This window comes from Notothenia rossii (genome assembly GCF_949606895.1).
Source record: "Notothenia rossii genome assembly, chromosome: 4".
Taxonomy (NCBI): Eukaryota; Metazoa; Chordata; class Actinopteri; order Perciformes; family Nototheniidae; genus Notothenia; species Notothenia rossii.
Window position 1 is genome coordinate 13,648,042 of NC_136902.1, and position 21,334 is coordinate 13,669,375.

The 21,334-nt window shown below is 39.8% G+C and overlaps 3 protein-coding genes across 3 annotated transcripts; 1 reads left to right on the plus strand and 2 right to left on the minus strand.

Moving 5' to 3' along the window:
* Positions 1 to 100: 100 nt before the first annotated feature.
* On the plus strand, positions 101 to 20,566 carry LOC307035068 (uncharacterized protein). Its single transcript, XM_079674042.1, has 5 exons — positions 101 to 438; positions 526 to 695; positions 3,713 to 3,853; positions 17,480 to 17,620; positions 20,306 to 20,566. The coding sequence occupies exons 2-5, from the start codon at positions 644 to 646 to the stop codon at positions 20,338 to 20,340; spliced, it is 369 nt and encodes a 122-aa protein (XP_079530168.1). The 5' UTR covers positions 101 to 438; positions 526 to 643; the 3' UTR covers positions 20,341 to 20,566.
* On the minus strand, positions 4,066 to 5,408 carry LOC307037198 (homeodomain-interacting protein kinase 4-like; the record flags this gene model as incomplete). The annotated part of the gene is made up of 6 exons (XM_079677975.1): positions 5,287 to 5,408; positions 4,988 to 5,111; positions 4,709 to 4,831; positions 4,531 to 4,617; positions 4,248 to 4,420; positions 4,066 to 4,135 (listed from the first exon to the last, which is right to left on the minus strand). Exons 1-6 carry the CDS (start codon positions 5,397 to 5,399, stop codon positions 4,066 to 4,068), a joined length of 690 nt encoding a protein of 229 aa, XP_079534101.1. The 5' UTR covers positions 5,400 to 5,408.
* LOC307037199 (homeodomain-interacting protein kinase 1-like) lies at positions 17,833 to 20,213 on the minus strand (the record flags this gene model as incomplete). Its single annotated transcript, XM_079677976.1, has 7 exons — positions 19,667 to 20,213; positions 19,368 to 19,559; positions 19,054 to 19,235; positions 18,755 to 18,878; positions 18,298 to 18,384; positions 18,015 to 18,187; positions 17,833 to 17,902 (listed from the first exon to the last, which is right to left on the minus strand). The coding sequence occupies exons 1-7, from the start codon at positions 19,847 to 19,849 to the stop codon at positions 17,833 to 17,835; spliced, it is 1,011 nt and encodes a 336-aa protein (XP_079534102.1). The 5' UTR covers positions 19,850 to 20,213.
* Positions 20,567 to 21,334: the final 768 nt, after the last annotated feature.

The window sequence follows — 21,334 nt, forward strand, 5'->3', positions numbered from 1 at the left end:
ATTATGGCACATTGCAACCACCTGTGTTACTGATTGCCTGTCTGCCCTCTGCAATTTGATTGGATATTTTTGAATGACGCTGCCGCTGACATTAGTTGCTCATAGATGGCAGAAGTTCAGTAGCTGCGGATGAGCTGCGGTCCCGATAAACGAGGTTTAGCAACCATTTGAAAGTACGCTTTATGAGAAAAACTAGAATATCTTGGTGCCCACCAGCCATATGGTCTTGTTATTAACGAAACCTCCTCTCCAAACCATATTTAACCTGGAGTGGTTTAGCCTTGTTTTGCTACAGGTGTAAGCAGCAGGGCAACGCAGTAGGGCAGTAGGGTAGTAGGGTAACATTGGACAAGCTTAGCTACTAGGCTTCCCGAATTTATAATAAAAAAACATACACACAGGGAGGTTAGCATTATAACCTCGCATTGACTAGAACAGGTGTGTGTGCCCAGTCGAATGTCGTGTCAAACTTTGTGAGACATTTGAAAAAGCACATTTAACCATTTTTAAATTGTGTAATTTCAGACAATAGCAGTTGATCCAGCTGATTTTATCTCAAAAATAATGAGAAAGCAGGAGTTTAAGGGCAAACCAGGACCGGAGAGAGAACAACTGAGGTTATAAAACCAGGAACCACTGACTGATGAAAGTGGATTTGCTTTTCCTGACAGAGAGATTTGCAGCAGCAGCACATGGTAAGAAGCACTGACACAACAATTGTACAACAAACATCTGCCTTTAAGAATGTATTGATCAAAGTGAATTTGCTGGTTTGCAAACCTTGTTGAAGGGCAATTCACAAGAGACTGTATTTGAAAGTTAGGTACTAGTTAAGGACTCGGATCTGGTACTTAACCCTCCGGTATCATTCGATTGGACTACGCAAATTAGTCATTCGAGACAAAAATGTCCACTGCAAAATACTTTGATAAAAACATTATATTAAAAGTTTTTTTTCACAACTGTTTTGGGTTCAATCTTTAAAGCAACTTCCGCCTTATTAGAAAATACCAAAAATGTAATAATTTTCAGGATTTTAACCCTTTAAATGCCATTTTGAAAACATGAAACCGCTGTTTTATTTCATGATGAAAACAGAGAAAATTACTTATTTCCCAAAAAATATATATCTGGTTAGTTTTTTCGCACAAAATGAGATTGCACAAAAAAGTTACATATTATTCATTCGGGGCAAAAATGTCCACTTACAAAAACTGCTCTAAAATGACAACAGATTAATATTTTTTAAAACTTTTTGGGGTTAAATCTTTCAATCAACTTCAGTCCTGATCAAAAATACCAAATGTTAAATTATGTTCAGGATTTTAACCCTTGAACTGCCAGTTTGAAAACATGAATTTGCGTTTTCTATGAAAAACATGCAAAAAAAGGCAGTTATTTTCCATATAATGAATGTTGGGTGGGGTCAGCTTTTCTTTTTTTTTTTTTATCACAGTCTTGGATATGTCAAAGATTAGCAACAACATTTATTTTGGTAGATTATTAGTTTTTGCACAGAGTCAGATTAAACAAAAAACTCACACATTAGCTACTCGTGTCCCATCCACTCACATTATAACCACGTCTTTTGATCTCTCTGTCATACCGGTTTAAAATCATGCATTTTGTAATGTCAGGGTTTTATATTGGAGGAAAATAGTTCAATTTGTCCTTTTTATTCTATATCACCAGATGTGACATTTTACCATTGAATTACATGCTTGTCATTTCTTGGTTTCTTTGCCTGTTGTATAAAGGGGCCCTGACAGCCATTGGAATACATGTATGAAACTAATATGATGTAGGTGTGTTGGTATGGATGCGGAAGAGTGGTATCAGCTGAGAAATGTTTGTGTGTGTAGCTAGTTTGAATTCCACATTAAATAAATTGAGTATTTACCGCTGAATTGTAGTAGAAACAAAAACTGAAATCTGAACAAGTATCTCAAACTTAAGTATTATATTTGAGTACATGTACTCAGTTACTTTACACCACTGATGACACAAACAATTACATCATTTTTCAGACCTCGACCAAGAAGCAATTTGTTATGTGTGACTGTAGTATTAAATGTATCTTCTTCTCTCTTTGCATATTTGACAGCTACTTTCAACTACCTGTGAGCTTCCAGGGAGACAATTGAGAACATAAGCTACTGGTTGATGACTCTGTTATTGGGTAATCACGAGAAATACGAGGCCTCAAACTACATTTGAATAGATAAGATTCAACGTTATTGTCATTGCACAGAGTACAAGTGATAAGACAAAGAAAATGTGATGTCTAGTATAATATAAATATACATCTCAACGATACAAACTGAAGTATTTACACTATGAACAGAATAAAGGGGTATACACATTATAAACAGTCGTTTAAAAAATGAATACACTAGATGGTTAATATATTGACAGTATTAATACAGACAGAATAAATATGAATATCCTATAGACTGTTATTGAAATTATTTGAAGTAAATTAAGTATTTATCAAATTTCAGGATAATGATACCATATTCTTAACATTTTGCTAAAACAGGACTTTAAAGCTGCAGCCATAGTATCAGCCCTGTGAATATCAATACTTTTTAAAGCACCAGAAAACAAAATGGTTGGAATAATAGAATGGGGACAGACATAAAAATCTATTTCCAAAATAATTGTCACTACTTTATAATGGTCATTTGACCATAAATGCACCACGAATTGGAATATGAACTGCTGGAAAAATCTAAAACTGAAATGACAGTGTGGCATTCCCCTAAATTTGGCTTGAGAGTTTATCTGTCAGAAAGACCAGCTCTTAGTAAATCACAGTAGAAAGTCTTTATAGACACAAAACAATTTACCAACCGAAATGTATTTCAGTCCTATCTTAAGACTGAAAATGTCCAACCAATAGACATATTTGTAATTTGTGAAACATTTATTGTAAAAAACGGGAGAAAACCGTAGGTCCCGGAGAAAACCCATGCAGACACGGCTCCTGCTCCTCACAGGAAGTGCCGTGCTGCCCATAGAAGTAACTGTGAAGTTTTGCACTGAATCTCCGGAGAGCTTGAAGGAGTTTTAAACAACCAGGTCAGAGTTAAGGGAAATGAAGCTGCTGATGTTGAACTGACTGAGTGAGTTTCATTGGAAAACCTTCAAAGACTACTTCACTCCTCACCCTGCCCAGGCACACAGAAGCAGGAGAAGAAATGTCTCCTCATCCTGGAGAAGAATCCTCTGATTCCCTTCTTCTTTTTCTTCCTGGGCTCGCTGACCACTGAAAATTAAAATTCTAATTAGTTTTTTAATCAAAATACGACAATTCAGAAAATGGTGAGGTAAATATTTCCTACCAGGTGCGGGCAAAGTCTCTTCGCTGCTGGACTTGGGAGCTTCGGAATGGCCTTTTCCAATAACCGATACGATGCTTATTTCCCAATCTTCATCAGTGATTGAATCCAATTTAATTTCATATGCAATTTCAGCCTTCACTGAGCTGGGGGTATCTCCCTGCACAGTCTGGGTCCTACACAAACACACAAACACTTACAGGGTCATTGTTGGTTCATACAAGATCAAAAGGTCTAGATTATATTGAAACTGACATTGTCATATTAAGGGCAACGGTGCATCTTATGTCACCTGCTTCGATTGCATTAACTTTGAACATTATGATCCTTTTATCTCTCCTAACTTTAATGTGTTTTTCTTCTACTCTCAGCTGAGGGATTAGTGGCCTTACCTGATGACACTGCTCTCTTTGGTGGCTTCTTCAACCAGTACGGTCCTCTCATCGGTCTGAACCTCGATGACCCCAGCTGGCAGCTCTTTGAGACTACAGGAGTGTTCAGAGAATCTAAAGGTAAGCAAAGATGCACACGTTTAACAAGTGGTGTTCCCTTAAAATATGTTGTTCGGGTGCATTTAGGAACATTCGGAAGCATGCTGAGTTCAGAGCAAATAAGGATAATTCATTACATTTTTATTAGAGCGCTTTTCCAGGTGAAATGTTTCAAACTGATAGAAAAGTATTATTTCCATTCTACCACAAAACCAAAAGAAACAAATCATTATTTACCCGTCAAGTTGTATCTGTTCTGTTCCTGGCCTCTCGTTGGAACTGTCAGCTTCTACAGTTTCAGTGCTACAAAAGGATAATCACGTTTACAATCATGTTCAAATTGCGTACGGTACACATTACAAAAGCCATTTAAAGTAACCTAAAATGCCTACTGTTGTCAAACAGACGTACTTACCCATACAGACAGTTCTTGCTCAGATTGAGGTAGCTCCTGGTTATGAATGGATGGGCCAGGATTTGTTTTGGAGTAATCCTTTTCTTTTGGTCCATCTGGAGCATGTCCTGCAAAAGCTCCACACAAGCCTTCCTGTCTTCTGCCTGGAAGCTGGTTTTGTTGTGTGTGCTTGACTAAATAAAAAAATATATTGACAAATGAATTGACACGCAGGCAAAAAGATTTCCTGATATTTGGCTATGTTGTTACTGCCTCTACAGGCAGCACCTTCTTGAGAACTTACTGTTTTCAGCTCCTCCAGAGAGGAAAACTTGTATTCCCTGTCATCACTCGTCTTCAGCTTTGTTTCCAGCCGAAACTCCAAGGGTGTCTGGAAGAAGACAAAATATTGTATTGCTTTTTATGCTCATGATCTAATGGAGGATAATGAATGTTTGGCAAAGAAGGTTGTGGTGCTATACCTTGAATTTCCAAACCGTCCGCCTACAGAATCTGCTTTTTCCCTTAAAGAATGACTCTGTGAATAATCCACTATTCAAGAGTTTCCTTGGTGGTTCACCCAGGAGATCGATGATGAAACGGAGCTAGAGACAAAACACAGCAAAATGTCATTTTGACTAATCTATGCATGTTCTCATAGCCATGTATTAAACATGCCTGACCGTAAAGTATTAGTACATATCAAAACAATATTACAAACATTAGGACAAATGTAGAAATGAACCATCAATGTTACTCACCACATCATACACATTATTTCCTGGGAAAAGCGGAACACCAAGGAGCATTACGGCCAATATGGTGCCAAGAGACCAAACATCGATGGCCGCATTGAATGGCTGGCCAAGAATAACTTCAGGGGCTCTGAGTGTGGAAGAACAGCACAATATACAAGGTCATTTTTAAAGAAATAAAAATACAACTCATTCATTTTCTTTAGGCATACTGCTCTTCTCCAAATATTCAATAAGAGACAGCCAGATGGCAGTGAACTTCCTACATCGATTGCGTATCCATGATAAAGGTCTAAAGGTCTTACCTATGCCAGACAGGCTGCACTACAAGTCCTTTCCAGACTTCGGAGGTCTTCACAACTAGGCCAAAGTCGATGAGCTTCACCCTGAACGGCTGTACCTGGTGATCCACTAGCATGACGTTGTCCAACTTCAAGTCTGTATGGATCAGTCCAATACTCTTTAGGGTATCAAATGCTGTGGCCAACTGCAAGTGAAGTCATTTACGTAATGTTTATATGATGAGAATGATTTCCCAAACTGGGATCAATAAAAGTATATCTTATCTAACGGGTGGAAAACTAATAGTTGTTAATTATTTTCTATCTGGCATCCTTACGTCTTTGATCACCCTTCTTATGCCATTGAGAGGTGCAGGCCGCCATCCTCTCTTGTTCATGTAGTCATGGAGGCTCATATCCAGCATTTCAAAAACCATGAAAGTCCGGTTCATCCGTTGAAAGCATTCATGGCATCTGACGATGCTGGACTTATCAGAGTCAAAACATCTGAGCTTTTCCAGCATGCGCATCTGAGGATACATAAAACAGTGAGGTTGTGTACGAGCAAATATTTATTAAGACTCAGGCAATTTCCAATAATGGATCTTTGATTTGTGATCATCCAAAGCTAGCTCACCTCTCTCATGTTGAGTTCATCTGCGTTACTGTTTCTCAAAACCTTGACAGCCACAGTCTCTGCAGTGTCCAGTTTCAAACATTTCAGCACCTGTCCAAAGGAACCCACTCCCAGAACTATTAAAATCTCGTAATTGTCTGAGATTGTGTTGACCAGGGGTTGAGATTCCAAAACTGACGGCATAACTGAAAGCAAAGTTAACAAAGTATTGGTATGTTATTCCAATTTCCACAATTGAATGATTTTCTGCCTTGATTAATGTTTATAACTGTTTTTAAAAGCCCCACAATAATGAGTTATCAAAAGGTCTTAGTGATATAGCCCTACCACCAAAGATTATTTAGATTTAAGATTTACAAGTAAATAATTTAGAAATGATAGAGGAAATGTACAAGTGGCAACCTGCTGTCAGCCACCTCACCCCACAACAATTTACTAATAGAAAAGCAGTACAAATAAATAAACTGTATAAACTCCTCTAAGAAACTAATTTGGTATATTTCACAGTTTTTCTTTGAATAAATGTACAGGTTAACCTAAAAACTAAGCAGTAACTACCTGTATTTGTTACAGAATGCTTCACGTTCAAATACTGTGTGTTTTTGTGCTGTTTGGGTAAAAACTATTGGGGATTTTCAGAGGTTGCTTCTCGTCCGGTCGCCAAAAGTAAATGACCGAATGATCCCACACAGCTCAACCTACACCTGACTTTAGAATGTTCGTGATGTCACAAAGCCCTTTAAGATTTCCAAATGTGTTGTCATAGGAACCACAGAATGTCAAAGTTCTGTATGTTTTGTCTTTGTTTTTTTCTTCTTTACATTTGAACCTTTCTTTTTTCTTTTGTTACTTTGGTGATATTGAAATAATTTAAAGTTCCGTAAGCTTGTTTCTACTACACCCCTTTAATATATGTGCGTGCCTCCCTTTGTGTACAGCTAGTAGGAGAGAAACATTTCTCCAATGCAGTGAAAATGTTGATTTTAAAGGATAAACTGCCACATAAATCTATTAAAGTGGAACAATTGTCGGATAAAAACATGATGTGAATTTTTTTAATTATTACAACAATTCATTAAACCTTGTGTAATATTCTTTTTCTTGATCATCTGAATCAGAACAAATCCTGTGAAGCAATGACTGTATTTTGATTCTACAAATAATACCATACCAATAATTGTATTATACCATAATATTTATTCTCTATTATTCAGAAATATTATATAAATATTCCCAAACACGTTAATATGAGAAAAATGCATCTCAGTCTTATAGCAGGGGTTTCACTAGCAGCCTGCTGCCACTAGAAGTCACTAAACGCCTTTGAGTTAACAACGTGGGGGCAGATGAGGGTACATTTGTGTTTTTCCTATGACTTGGGATATTGGGTGTTCAGTTGAATGTGATTTATAGTTTAAGCCATTGTGGTATAATGTAAACTGATGTTATCCGTCAGATAAATGGGTAAAGTAAAGAGTAGATTGAAATAAACCAGACACAGTGGATCCAAATGGGATCACAATCTAAAGCTCAAAAGTGGAAAAGTACTTTATACTTAAAAGCTACATCAAAATCCTTGTTGCAAGTTAAAGTACTGCATTGAAGTCTTACTTCAGTCAAATTACAAAAGTATTGGCAAACATTGTATTTAAGTACTGTACGTGTGTAAATGTACTTACCGGTAGTCACTTTTCACCACTAATGACACCATCAATAACATAACTTATCAGACCACGACATTTTGAAAACAAGTCATTGACTATGTATGACTTAATTTTATATATACATATATATAATATAATATTTAAAAAAAGAACATTGACAATATTCAATTAATTAAGCTACTGTATACGATCAGGATGCCATTCATGCATCTGGAAAGTATTCATACCCCTTCACTTTTTCCAAATGTTATGTTACAGCCTTATTCCTAAATGGATTCAATTCTTTTTTTCTAAACATTCTGCACACAATAACCCATAATGACAAAGTGAAAAAAGCTTTTTTTAAATGTTTCAGAATTTATGAAAAATATCACACTCAAATATCACATACATTTTCACACCCTTTACTTAAAGGTCTCATGTCATGGCCATTTCTAGTGATCATAATTCCATTGTTGAGGTATACTAGAATAGATTTCTATTGTGCAATTTTCCAAACTCACATTGGTTTCTCATACAGCATCTCTGTATAGTAACTCTCTGTCCTAAACGGCTTGTTGGAGCTCTTGCCCCCCCCTCCCCCTCCCTCTGAGCTCACTGTGCTCTGATTGGTCAGCTCGCCCACTCTGTTCTGATGAGTCCACCACCGTTACAGCAAAACATCAGTTATTATGTGTTACAATGGCGTTGGCAACCCGAAAATGACACCAGCAATGACAAACAGATGAGAATGCTGCGTGGGGTCTGGGTGCCGTGTTTGCGGGACGTTGCAGGGCTCGCTGCTGGAGCGGACAGTGAGCTGGCCAAAGCCGCGGGAAGTAGGGGTGCTGGGGGTGCTGCAGAATCTGGAGAATCACAGAACGACTGGGCCGTTGACTGCCGGCTCGGTTCGCTCAGGGCCGGCACCGCCCTTAATGTGTTTTTTAAACGGCATCATTGAAGCTGCGCTGACAGGCGACAGAGGTCCGCCGTGTCCCCGCAGCGAGGCTACCCCCCCCCCACCCCCACCCCCGTTGACAATTCGCCGCACCCCCTAAGTAAAATTACTTCCCGTGGCTATGGAGCTGGCTTACTGGTGTTGTTTCCTGGTTGCTGCTTGGGGTCTGCAAGACAGCGAGACACAGCGAAATCCAGCCCGAGCAAACACACACCCCCGCAGCCTGGCTGTGAGTCTGTCTGTGTGCTCAGGCCGAGCCTCGTCGCGTCCCGCCGTCTCAGGCTGAGAAATCCGGAGCTGCAGCTGAGAAAAGATTCAGTGTGTGTGTGTGAGGCTAGGCTTTCTGTGTTAGAGTTTTACTCGCTACAGGATGTACTTTGAGGGTTTGTGACTCTCCAGACTGTTTACATGCATAAAAAGCTACATAACACACAAGGGGACGGGTAATAACTGGAAAAGCATGACATGGGACTTTTAAGACTTTGTTGAATCACCTTTGGAATTAACAGCCTCAATTCTTCTTGAGTATGATGCTACAAGCTTGGGACACCTATTTTTGGGCAGTTTCTCCTATTCTTCTTTGCGGATCGTCTCGTGCTCCATCAGGTTAGATGGGGAGCGTTGGTAGTAGCCATTTTCAGATCTCTCCAGAGATGTTCAATCGTGTTTGGGCCTGGGCCCTGGCTCGGTCACTCAAGGACATTCACAGACTTGTCTCGAGGCCACTCCTTTGTTATCTTGGCTGTGTGCTTTGGGTCGTTGTCCTGTTCGAAGTTGAACTTTTGAGTCCTACATCGGGTCGGGTACCCCGCAAAAAAAGTGATTAACGAGTGTTATTTTTTCAAACGCTTTTTTCCGGGTTCGGTTCTGGGTAAAACAAAGATGATGCGGGTCGGGTTGCGGCTGTTGCATAATAAATATATTAAAATAATAATTTAGTTTAATGTTTAAATCCTCAGACCTCTCCCCCGCGGGACCACGCATTATCGTAATCTGCTGCTGAGCCTGCCACTTTCGAAATGGCTGAGGTGAAGGCGGAGCTCGGAGAATACAGCATTTTCAATAACACTTCCTCAAGAGCGAAATCCAACGTCTGGGAGGCTTTTGGTGTCATCCTAGATGGAGAAAATAACCAACATCCCACGCTTTTTGAGCCAAATATGCAACTGCGTATGTTAATAATTGCACGTTTTCACTGCTCATATAGGATATGCGGGTTCTGGTCGGTTTGCGGATATTGTGCCGACGGGTCGGGTCGGTTTGCAGAACTAATTGGCAATATGTGCGGGTGGCGGGGCGGGTTCGGTATTGCACGTCGCGGGTCTTGAAAATCAGACCCGTGCAGGACTGTCTGTGGTCCAGAGCACTCGGGACCAGGTTTTCATCAAGGATCTGTCTTACATTGGTGCATTCATCTTTCCCTTGATCCCTGACTAGTCTCCCAGTTCTTGCTGCTGAAAAAAATCCCATATGTATGACTGCTACGTCCTCACTAAGGTCTAGGGCAGGGGTTCCCAAAGTGGGGGTCGCGAGATGATTTAAAAAATAAAAAATATATAATTTTTCATTATTATCCAGTGTTCCCACATCATTTTATTCTATTTGTAGGGGCACCGCATCGACACCAGCTAATGAGATTGAGTTTTTTGGTATAAGACCCCTTTGTACTTTCACGATTGGTTGCTGATACAAAGGAAATGACCATATTTGGATCCGAAGCTTTCGAACGATACCTCTGATTACATGGTGCAAACAGCGGTCGCGGTACTAAGTTACGTTAGAATGCTAACTTTTGGTGAATTTAGGAGAAATCTACAGACGCAAATAGACAAACTATAGTAAAATACACATGTGTATTTTGTACATTTTCCTTCCAAAAGCCTGAAAGAAAACATGTTGTGGAATCAAAATGGCGCAAAATATCAAAATTGACCAGTGCATGAAAAACAATGTTTTTGCCTGCCGTGTCTCGCCTTAATGAGTGAGACACACCGGAGTTGAGGATCTGCGGGGTTTGTATGTCGATGTATGGGAAACACTGTTATTTGTATTACTATTATTAATAATAACGTGTGCATAGACATTTTTCAGGGGCGGACTGGCGATCTGTAGAATGTCTCCCCCCCCGCTAGTCAGGGGCACTTTCAAAAATACTTGGCAGATTGGATCAATCTGTCCATCACCTTCTATCATGGGCCACTTCTGATTGGTTAACAATGGCTGGTGCATGTGGAGCACAGCACTTCTGATTGGTGTGGATGACTGGCTCACAAGAAAAAAAGTAAAAAAAATCGCAGGCTTTGTGATTTCATAATCGCATCATTTAAAATCGCGATTTCGATTTAAAATCGATTAATCGTTCAGCCCTACAACAACAACAAAATGCTAGGGCAGCTCAAGGCTGGGCATCTGCGTCAGAGGTCGAAAGATGACATGCAGGGGAAATTATTCCCCAACATCAAACATATGTTACCTACATGATGAAATGTAAAAGGTACTCCAAACTTAACTAACTCCTCCACCCCCCCCCCCCCCCCACCACACACACATTCGCAAAGATAAGAAAACAGGGTCCACAGTAGAAATCAGCAACTTAACAAACACTCGTACAGAGGCTCTTCAGTCAGCAGCAGGCCCAGGGTGAGAAAGGGAGAAGGCTTCCTGGGTGCCTCCTCTATGACCGGCCCTGGCTGCTGACAGGCCAGCTGAGGGTGAGAGGAGCTAATCAGCCATCAGTTTCAGGTGCCCGGGCAGGTACTGATCAGCTGCTGATTAGCTGTAGAGGAAAAACAGGGAGAAGAGAAAAGAGCAGGAGGGAAGGAAACAAGTACAGCCTGCCCGGCACGTAACAATGACTATATTCACTCACCTGACTCTTTCTTAGGTACACCTTGCTAGTACTGGGTTGAACTCTATGGTTGAACTCTACAAGGTGCTGGAAACATTCCTCAGAGATTTATGTCCATATTGACATGATAGCATCACGCAGTTGCTGCCGATTTCTCGGCTGCACATCCATGTTGTGAAGTTCCCGTTCCACCACATCCCAAAGGTGTTTTATTGGATTTATATCTGGTAACTGTGGAGGCCATTTGAGTACCTTGAACTCACTGTCATGTTCAAAAAAACTGTTTGATATGATTTGAGCTTTGTGACATGGCGCTTTATCCTGCTGGAAGTAGCCATCAGAAGATGGGTACACTGTGGTTATAAAGGGATGGACATGGTCAGCAACAATACTTAGATGAGCTGTGGCATTTAAACGAGGCTCAATTGGTACTAAGGGATTGGTACTAAGGGGCCCGAAGTATGTCAAGAAAATATCCCCCAGACCTTGTAATACCACCACCAGCCTGAACCATTGATACAAGGCAGGGTGGATCCAAGCTTTCATGTTGTTTACGCCAAATTCTGACCCTGCGGTTTGAATGTCGTGGCAAAAATCAACTCTCATCAGACCAGGCAACATTTTTTCCAAACTTCTATTGTCCAATTTTGGTGAGCCTGTGCAAATTAGCCTCAGTTTCCTATTCTTAGCTGACAGGAGGGGCACTCGGTGTGGTCTTCTGCTGCTGTAGCCCATCAGCTTCAAGGTTCCACATGTTTTGTGTTCAGAGATGGTCTTCTGCATTCCTTGGTTGTAATGAGTGGTTCTTTGAGATACTGTTGCCTTTCTATCATCTTGAACCAGTCTGGCCATTCTCCTCTGGCCTCTGGCATCAAAAAGGCATCTGACACCAACAACCATGCCACGCTCAAAGTCACTTAAATCTCCTTTTCCCCCCGTTCTGATGCTCTGTTGGAACTTCACCAGCTCGTCTTGACCATGTCTACATGCCTAAATGCATTGTGTTGCTGCCATGTGATTGGCCGTTGATATATTTGCGTTATCGAGCAGTGGAACAGTTGTACGTAATAAAGTGGCTGGTGAGTGTTTAACGTAGTATTAAATGTATCTTCACTCTTTGCATAATTGACAGCTACTTTCAACTGCCTTTGAGCATCCAGGGAGATATTTGAGAACATAAGCTACTGGTTGATGACTCTGTTATTGGGTGATCACGATAAATATGAGGGCTCACACACAATTCGATTAGATATGATTCCACTTTATTCTCAATGCACAAAGTACAAGTCATAAGATAAAGATAATGTTGTAATCACGTTACTAGAAGTGCAAAAAAGAAGCAGCAAAGTGATGTCTAGTATAATATAGATACACATCGGAAAGATACAAACTGAAGTATTTAAACTATGAATAGTATAAAGGAGTATAACATTATAAACAGTAGTATACAAAATAAATACTCTATAGATACAGATATATAGACAGTATAATACAGACACAATACAGAATAAATATGAATATCATACAGACCGTAATTGACATGATGGAAGTAAATGAAGTTTGTATCACATTTTGTAGTAATGATACCATATTCTTAACATTTGGCAAAACAAGACTTTAAGTCTGCAGCCATAGTAGCAGCCCTGTGAGAAGCAGTACCTTTTTTAAAGCACCAGAAAACAAAATTGTTGGAAAAATAAAAAGGTGGAGAGAAATGAAAATGTATCTCCAAAACAATTGTCACTATTTGTAACGGCCATTTGACCATAAATGCACCAAAAATTGGAATATGAACTGCTGGAAAAATCTAAAACTGAAATAACAGCGTGGCATCCCCCTAAATATGGCTTGAGAGTTTATCCTCAGAAAGACCTGCTCTTATTAAATCACAGTAGAAAGTCTTCATAGACACAAAACAATTTACCAACCGAAATGTATTTCAGTCCTATCTTTAGACTGATTCGGAGCCCTGGAGGGTTCATAGAGAGAAAAATAAATAAAACCTGGCCACGTTTTACTTTCTTGTTCGCACGAGTTCATAAAGCGTGGCCTCGTTTTATTTAAATTGAGGGATTCCTGTCCGTGACTCACAGTATCTGCTACCCACAGCTGTTTTATAGAAGGAAAACCTCCTTCACTTTATGAAATCTCTGCGGCCCCAGTGGCCTGTACCATAGCCGTGGGAACATGTTTCAAATGGGGGGTGCTGTGGGGATGACACCAGGGCCGGTTTTGACCAATTTGCTGCCCTATAGGCAAGATTTTAGCTGGCAATGAAAAACCTCTACAAAAGCTACAAACAGAGAAACATATTGACATGGTGGACAGCTTATATAAAAAGGCTTCAAATGTATACTATTTAGTATTGCATGAACATTGAACATGTTTTAATTGGGGGGTGGAATTCACATCCTCTAGGGGGTCCGGGGGTGCCCCCCCCGGGGAAGATTGTTTTTAACATTTTAAAGTAAAATGCTTCAATCTGGTGCACTTTGAGCACCCAATTACTAGAGACTGATCTAGGGGATACAACTCTAAACACCCATATGAAAAAGATCGGTTTGCCTTTTAATAATCAAATAAGTATGTGAACATAACCGATAACCTACCATAGCCAATAACAAATAAATGTAGGCTAACTTGTTTTATTTTTGTGGTTCATTTATATCTTATTTTATCAGTTAACATTTATTTATTTATGCATATTTTTAAATCTCTCCAGTTTTAAACGATATTTTTGGTTTACTGTCCTATAGTATACATTGGAATGATTTCAAACCTGTTTTTATTTATCCTAATAATTATAAGGGAGTGCCTTGGAAATATTTGTTTACATAAATTGTGATCAAAACGTTTGAGACCCACTGAGATAACTTAGACTAAAGTGAAATATCTAAACCCTCAGAGTCCTTTACCTCACTGAGCCTCTCAGTCTGACAGGACAGAACTCTCCCTCCACATTATTGTAGAAAGAGCTTCTTATATCCGTTAGCGCAGCAGAAGCTAACAACATTCCCCGCCGGTACAGGTGCACCCCCTCTCTCTATCTATCTATCTCTCTCTCACGCTGGCTGTGAGCTGCGGGCGCCTGATAAGCCAACATCCCCCACTTTCATCACTTACAGCGCCCATCGTACGGGGCAAATGGAAAATGTAACCTGGGTGAAAAGGGTGTTATCTTTACTTAATTATGAATGTTGTTACATCAAAGCTGAAAATTCATTTTTTTTTAAATTATATTTGTATTTAATCTTGTGGAAGTGCAGATCCCCTGTCCTCCACCAGGGGGTGCTGCAGCACCCTCAGCACCCCTACTTCCCACGGCCCTGGCCTGTACTACGAAGCAGGATTTGCTATTTACTATTCATTCATGAAGTATGACGCTGCGCTGTCAGCACGCGTCTCCATGTTTGTGATTGGTCAAATGTTGCTAACCCCGTCCCTTTCACGTGAACGCGCTCTCAGCCGGTCAGAGAAACCCTGGTTGATATACTGAGTTGATAACCAGCTTCGTAGGACCGCTTAGCGACATCGCGTTTGTTAGGGTTAGTTAAGCCGGGTAAATCAAACATATCCAGGGTCTGTTGAACTGGTTTCGTCGTACAGGGCACTGGAGGCAGTAACGTGTAACTCAGCAGAATCTGAGAAGAGCAGCACCAGCTGCAAAGAGCTGTGCCTTTTACTGTTTACTTCACTGTGTTTCCCTTCATTAGAACAGCTGAATAGAGATCGAGGCTGCTACGTTTAACCACACATACCTATACACACATCGAACTACCAGAGTATTCCCCCTCGTTTTATGAAGGAGATGTCCTGTCACCGGGGCGCATGATGTGTGTGTGTGTTTGTGCTCAGCTCCGCTCTGTGTGTGCGTGTTCGGTGTGTTTGTGTGTGTCCGACACCACCGGCATTTGTTTTCAAATGACCACGAACAGTAATTTACACAAATCTGGTTATCCATAGTTATGTGTATTCCCAAGTGAAAGATTTTTTTTTTAATCTTAATCTCAATGTGCTATAGTCCTGCCGGAGTGCACCGGAACAAACGACACTATCATAAACAAATGCCCACACACACATAGGCCTGTCGCGATAATCGATAAATGGACTTATCGTAAGATAAATAAAAATGGCCTCGATAACTTCTCTGAGCTCGATAAATTGCCGTTTACATAAAGATGTGACCAGCATTTTAGCCTGGAGCGCTGTGGCTGCCAGGCGCGCTGTGAGGAGCGGGGCTGACACACAGCCAGGTCAGGACACTCCGCGTGCACGTGCAGCAGCGTAGCAGCCAAATTAATAATATAGCAACAAGCGGGAGACAACGTGTGACTTACTCGCGGGGAATTTAAAGTGAAATGGAATTGGTTACAAAACCTAACGACACATCTCGATTCTCCGGTGTGGCAGTATTTTGGATTCAAACCAAATCAACGAGGCGAACCTACGGACTTGAATGAGCCGGGCGGTGTGTCGCATTGGTTTAAAAAAGGTAGCGACAAAAGCAGGCAATACCACGCGTTTTAAACTACCTAAAACACAACCACCCCATTCCGTTTTTCCATCTGGGAGCAAACACGGCAGCTGGAGATGGAGAGCCCCCGCCCGGCAATGCAAACATGTTGGTGTTCCTTGCTCGAAAACTTAGAAAAACAGATTTGGATATGGCCTGTTGAGGCATCTGGGTCTTTGACAGTGGACTGTACACTTGACTGTTGTTTTAAGGAGTTTTTTTTTGCTTGTGAGATAATGTGTGCTCATAATTATTTATTTATTTATTTATTTATTTATTTATTTATTTATTTATATATATATGAGAGAGAGCGAGAGCTGTGTTTTCCAGCCTGACAATATTTAATTTATTGTTTTGGTTGTGTGTGATTTAATTAATTTATTATAATTTAATTAATTTGTTTTATTTATTAATTTATATATTTTAATATTATTTCACATTTCATTTGCAATGTTGAATGTTCAAAAAAAAAATATGTTTGAAAGGATGTACTTGAATTATTATTATATATTATCATTATGTCTAAAATGGTCTTAAAACGGTGCCGACAATATTATCGTTTATCGCAATAATTTCCAGAAAAATGTATCGTCCAACACAATTAATTATCGTGACAGGCCACGCACACACGCACACGCACACGCACACACACGCCCTGGCGACCGGACATATTCTTCATAAAACTAACCACGCTTTATTAACTCGTGCGCACAAGTTAATAAAGCGTTCGAGAAAGTAAAACCTGGTCACGTTTTATTTATTTGTCTCTCTATGAACCCTCCAGGGCTCCGTAGACTAAAAATGTACAACCAATAGACATATTTGTAATTTGTGAAACATTTATTGTAAAAAACGGGAGAAAACCGGAGGTCCCGGAGAAAACCCATGCAGACACGGCTCCTGCTCCTCACAGGAAGTGCCGTGCTGCCCATAGAAGTAACTGTGAAGTTTTGCACTGAATCTCCGGAGAGCTTGAAGGAGTTTTAAACACCCATGTCAGAGTTAAGGGAAATGAAGCTGCTGATGTTGAACTGACTGAGTGAGTTTCATTGGAAAACCTTCAAAGACTACTTCACTCCTCGCCCTGCCCAGGCACACAGAAGCAGGAGAAGAAATGTCTCCTCATCCTGGAGAAGAATCCTCTGATTCCCTTCTTCTTTTTCTTCCTGGGCTCGCTGACCACTGAAAATTAAAATGATAGTTAGTGTTTTAATCAAAATACGACAATTCAGAAAATGGTGAGGTAAATATTTCCTACCAGGTGCGGGCAAAGTCTCTTCGCTGCTGGACTTGGGAGCTTCGGAATGGCCCTTTCCAATAACCGATACGATGCTTATTTCCCAATCTTCATCAGTGATTGAATCCAGTTTAATTTCATGTGCAATTTCAGCCTTCACTGAGCTGGGGGTATCTCCCTGCACAGTCTGGGTCCTACGCAAACACTTACAGGGTCATTGTTGGTTCATACAAGATCAAAAGGTCTAGATTATATTGAAACTGACATTGTCATATTAAGGGCAACGGTGCATCTTATGTCACCTGCTTCGATTGCATTAACTTTGAACATTATGATCATTTTATCTCTCTTAACTTTAATGTGTTTTTCTTCTACTCTCAGCTGAGGGATTAGTGGCCTTACCTGATGACACTGCTCTCTTTGGTGGCTTCTTCAACCAGTACGGTCCTCTCATCGGTCTGAACCTCGATGACCCCAGCTGGCAGCTCTTTGAGACTACAGGAGTGTTCAGAGAATCTAAAGGTAAGCAAAGATGCACACGTTTAACAAGTGGTGTTCCCTTAAAATATGTTGTTCGGGTGCATTTGGGAACATTCGGAAGCGTGCTGAGTTCAGAGCAAATAAGGATAATTCATTACATTTTTATTAGAGCGCTTTTCCAGGTGAAATGTTTCAAACTGATAGAAAATTATTATTTCCATTCTACCACAAAACCAAAAGAAACAAATCATTATTTACCCGTCAAGTTGTATCTGTTCTGTCCCTGGCCTCTCGCTGGAACTGTCAGCTTCTACAGTTTCAGTGCTACAAAAGGATAATCACGTTTACAATCATGTTCAAATTGCGTACGGTACACATTACAAAAGCCATTTAAAGTAACCTAAAATGCCTACTGTTGTCAAACAGACATACTTACCCATACAGACAGTTCTTGCTCAGATTGAGGTAGCTCCTGGTTATGAATGGATGGGCCAGGATTTGTTTTGGAGTAATCCTTTTCTTTTGGTCCATCTGGAGCATGTCCTGCAAAAGCTCCACACAAGCCTTTCTGTCTTCTGCCTGGAAGCTGGTTTTGTTGTGTGTGCTTGACTAAATAAAAAAAAATATTGACAAATGAATTGACACGCAGGCAAAAAGATTTCCTGATATTTGGCTATGTTGTTACTGCCTCTACAGGCAGCACCTTCTTGAGAACTTACTGTTTTCAGCTCCTCCAGAGAGGAAAACTTGTATTTCCTGTCATCACTCGTCTTCAGCTTTGTTTCCAGCCGAAACTCCAAGGGTGTCTGGAAGAAGACAAAATATTGTATTGCTTTTTATGCTCATGATCTAATGGAGGATAATGAATGTTTGGCAAAGAAGGTTGTGGTGCTATACCTTGAATTTCCAAACCGTCCGCCTACAGAATCTGCTTTTTCCCTTAAAGAATGACTCTGTGAATAATCCACTATTCAAGAGTTTCCTTGGTGGTTCACCCAGGAGATCGATGATGAAACGGAGCTAGAGACAAAACACAGCAAAATGTCATTTTGACTACTCTATGCATGTTCTAATAGCCATGTATTAAACATGCCTGACCGTAAAGTATTAGTACATATCAAAACAATATTACAAACATTAGGACAAATGTAGAAATGAACCATCAATGTTACTCACCACATCATACACATTATTTCCTGGGAAAAGCGGAACACCAAGGAGCATTACGGCCAATATGGTGCCAAGAGACCAAACATCAATGGCCGCATTGAATGGCTGGCCAAGAATAACTTCAGGGGCTCTGAGTGTGGAAGAACAGCACAATATACAAGGTCATTTTTAAAGAAATAAAAATACAACTCATACATTTTCTTTAGGCATACTGCTCTTCTCCAAATATTCAATAAGAGACAGCCAGATGGCAGTGAACTTCCTACATCGATTGCGTATCCATGATAAAGGTCTAAAGGTCTTACCTATGCCAGACAGGCTGCACTACAAGTCCTTTCCAGACTTCGGAGGTCTTCACAACTAGGCCAAAGTCGATGAGCTTCACCCTGAACGGCTGTACCTGGTGATCCACCAGCATGACGTTGTCCAACTTCAAGTCTGTATGGATCAGTCCAATACTCTTTAGGGTATCAAATGCTGTGGCCAACTGCAAGTGAAGTCATTTACGTAATGTTTATATGATGAGAATGATTTCCCAAACTGGGATCAATAAAAGTATATCTTATCTAACGGGTGGAAAACTAATAGTTGTTAATTATTTTCTATCTGGCATCCTTACGTCTTTGATCACCCTTCTTATGCCATTGAGAGGTGCAGGCCGCCATCCTCTCTTGTTCATGTAGTCATGGAGGCTCATATCCAGCATTTCAAAAACCATGAAAGTCCGGTTCATCCGTTGAAAGCATTCATGGCATCTGACGATGCTGGACTTATCAGAGTCAAAACATCTGAGCTTTTCCAGCATGCGCATCTGAGGATACATAAAACAGTGAGGTTGTGTACGAGCAAATATTTATTAAGACTCAGGCAATGTCCAATAATGGATCTTTGACTTGTGATCATCCAAAGCTAGCTCACCTCTCTCATGTTGAGTTCATCCGCGTTACTGTTTCTCAAAACCTTGACAGCCACAGTCTCTGCAGTGTCCAGTTTCAAACATTTCAGCACCTGTCCAAAGGAACCCACTCCCAGAACTATTAAAATCTCGTAATTGTCTGAGATTGTGTTGACCAGGGGTTGAGATTTCAAAGCTGACGCCATAACTGAAAGCAAAGTTAACAAAGTATTGGTATGTTATTCTAATTGCCACAATTGAATGATTTTCTGCCTTGATTAATGTTTATAACTGTTTTTAAAAGCCCCACAATAATGAGTTATCAAAAGGTCTTAGTGATATAGCCCTGCCACCAAAGATTATTTAGATTTAAGATTTACAAGTAAATAAGTTAGAAATTATAGAGGAAATTTACAAGTGGCAACCTGCTGTCAGCCACCTCACCCCACAACAATTTACTAATAGAAAAACAGTACAAATAAATAAAACTGTATAAATATACTCTAAGAAACTAATTTGGTATATTTCACAGTTTTTCTTTGAATAAATGTACAGGTTAACCTAAAAACTAAGCAGTAACTACCTGTATTTGTTACAGAATGCTTCACGTTCAAATACTGTGTTTTTGTGCTGTTTGGGTAAAAACTATTGGGGATTTTCAGAGGTTGCTTCTCGTCCGCTCGCCAAAAGTAAGTGACCGAATGATCCCACACAGCTCAACCTACACCTGACTTTAGAATGTTCGTGATGTCACAAAGCCCTTTAAGATTTCCAAATGTGTTGTCATAGGAACCACAGAATGTCAAAGTTCTGTATGTTTTTTTCTTAGTTTTTTTCTTCTTTACATTTGAAACATTCCTTTTTCTTTTGTTACTTTGGTGATATCGAAATAATTTAAAGTTCCGTAAGCTTGTTTCTACTACACCCCTTTAATATATGCGCGTGCCTCCCTTTGTGTACAGCTAGTAGGAGAAAAACGTTTCTCCAATGCAGTGAAAATGTTGATTTTAAAGGATAAACTGCCACATAAATCTATTAAAGTGGAACAATTGTCGGATAAAAACATGATGTGAATTTTTTTAATTATTACAACAATTCATTAAACCTTGTGTAATATTCTTTTTCTTGATCATCTGAATCAGAACAAATCCTGTGAAGCAATGACTGTATTTTGATTCTACAAATAATACCATATCAATAATTGTATTATACCATAATATTTATTCTCTATTATTCAGATATATTATATAAATATTCCCAAACACGTTAATATGAGAAAAATGCATCTCATAGTCTTATAGCAGGGTTTTCACTAGCAGCCTGCTGCCACTAGAAGTCACTAAACGCCTTTGAGTTAACAACATGGGGGCAGATGAGGGTACATTTGTGTTTTTCCTATGACTTGGGATATTGGGTGTTCAGTTGAATGTGATTTATAATTTAAGCCATTGTGGTATAATGTAAACTGATGTTATCCGTCAGATAAATGGGTAAAGTAAAGAGTAGATTGAAATAAACCAGACACAGTGGATCCAAATGGGATCACAATCTAAAGCTCAAAAGTGGAAAAGTACTTTATACTTAAAAGCTACATCAAAATCCTTGTTGCAAGTTAAAGTACTGCATTGAAGTCTTACTTAAGTGAAATTACAAAAGTATTGGCAAACATTTTATTTAAGTACTGTACGTGT

Bases quoted from the DNA above. Each gene is read 5' to 3' on its own strand.
- LOC307035068 (XM_079674042.1), top strand. From the start codon at position 644: ATGAAAGTGGATTTGCTTTTCCTGACAGAGAGATTTGCAGCAGCAGCA. The intron at 3,854-17,479 runs GTAAGCAAAGAT...TTCTACTCTCAG, and splicing joins AGTGTTCAGAGAATCTAAAG to CTGAGGGATTAGTGGCCTTA. The intron at 17,621-20,305 runs GTAAGCAAAGAT...GGGGATTTTCAG, and splicing joins AGTGTTCAGAGAATCTAAAG to AGGTTGCTTCTCGTCCGCTC.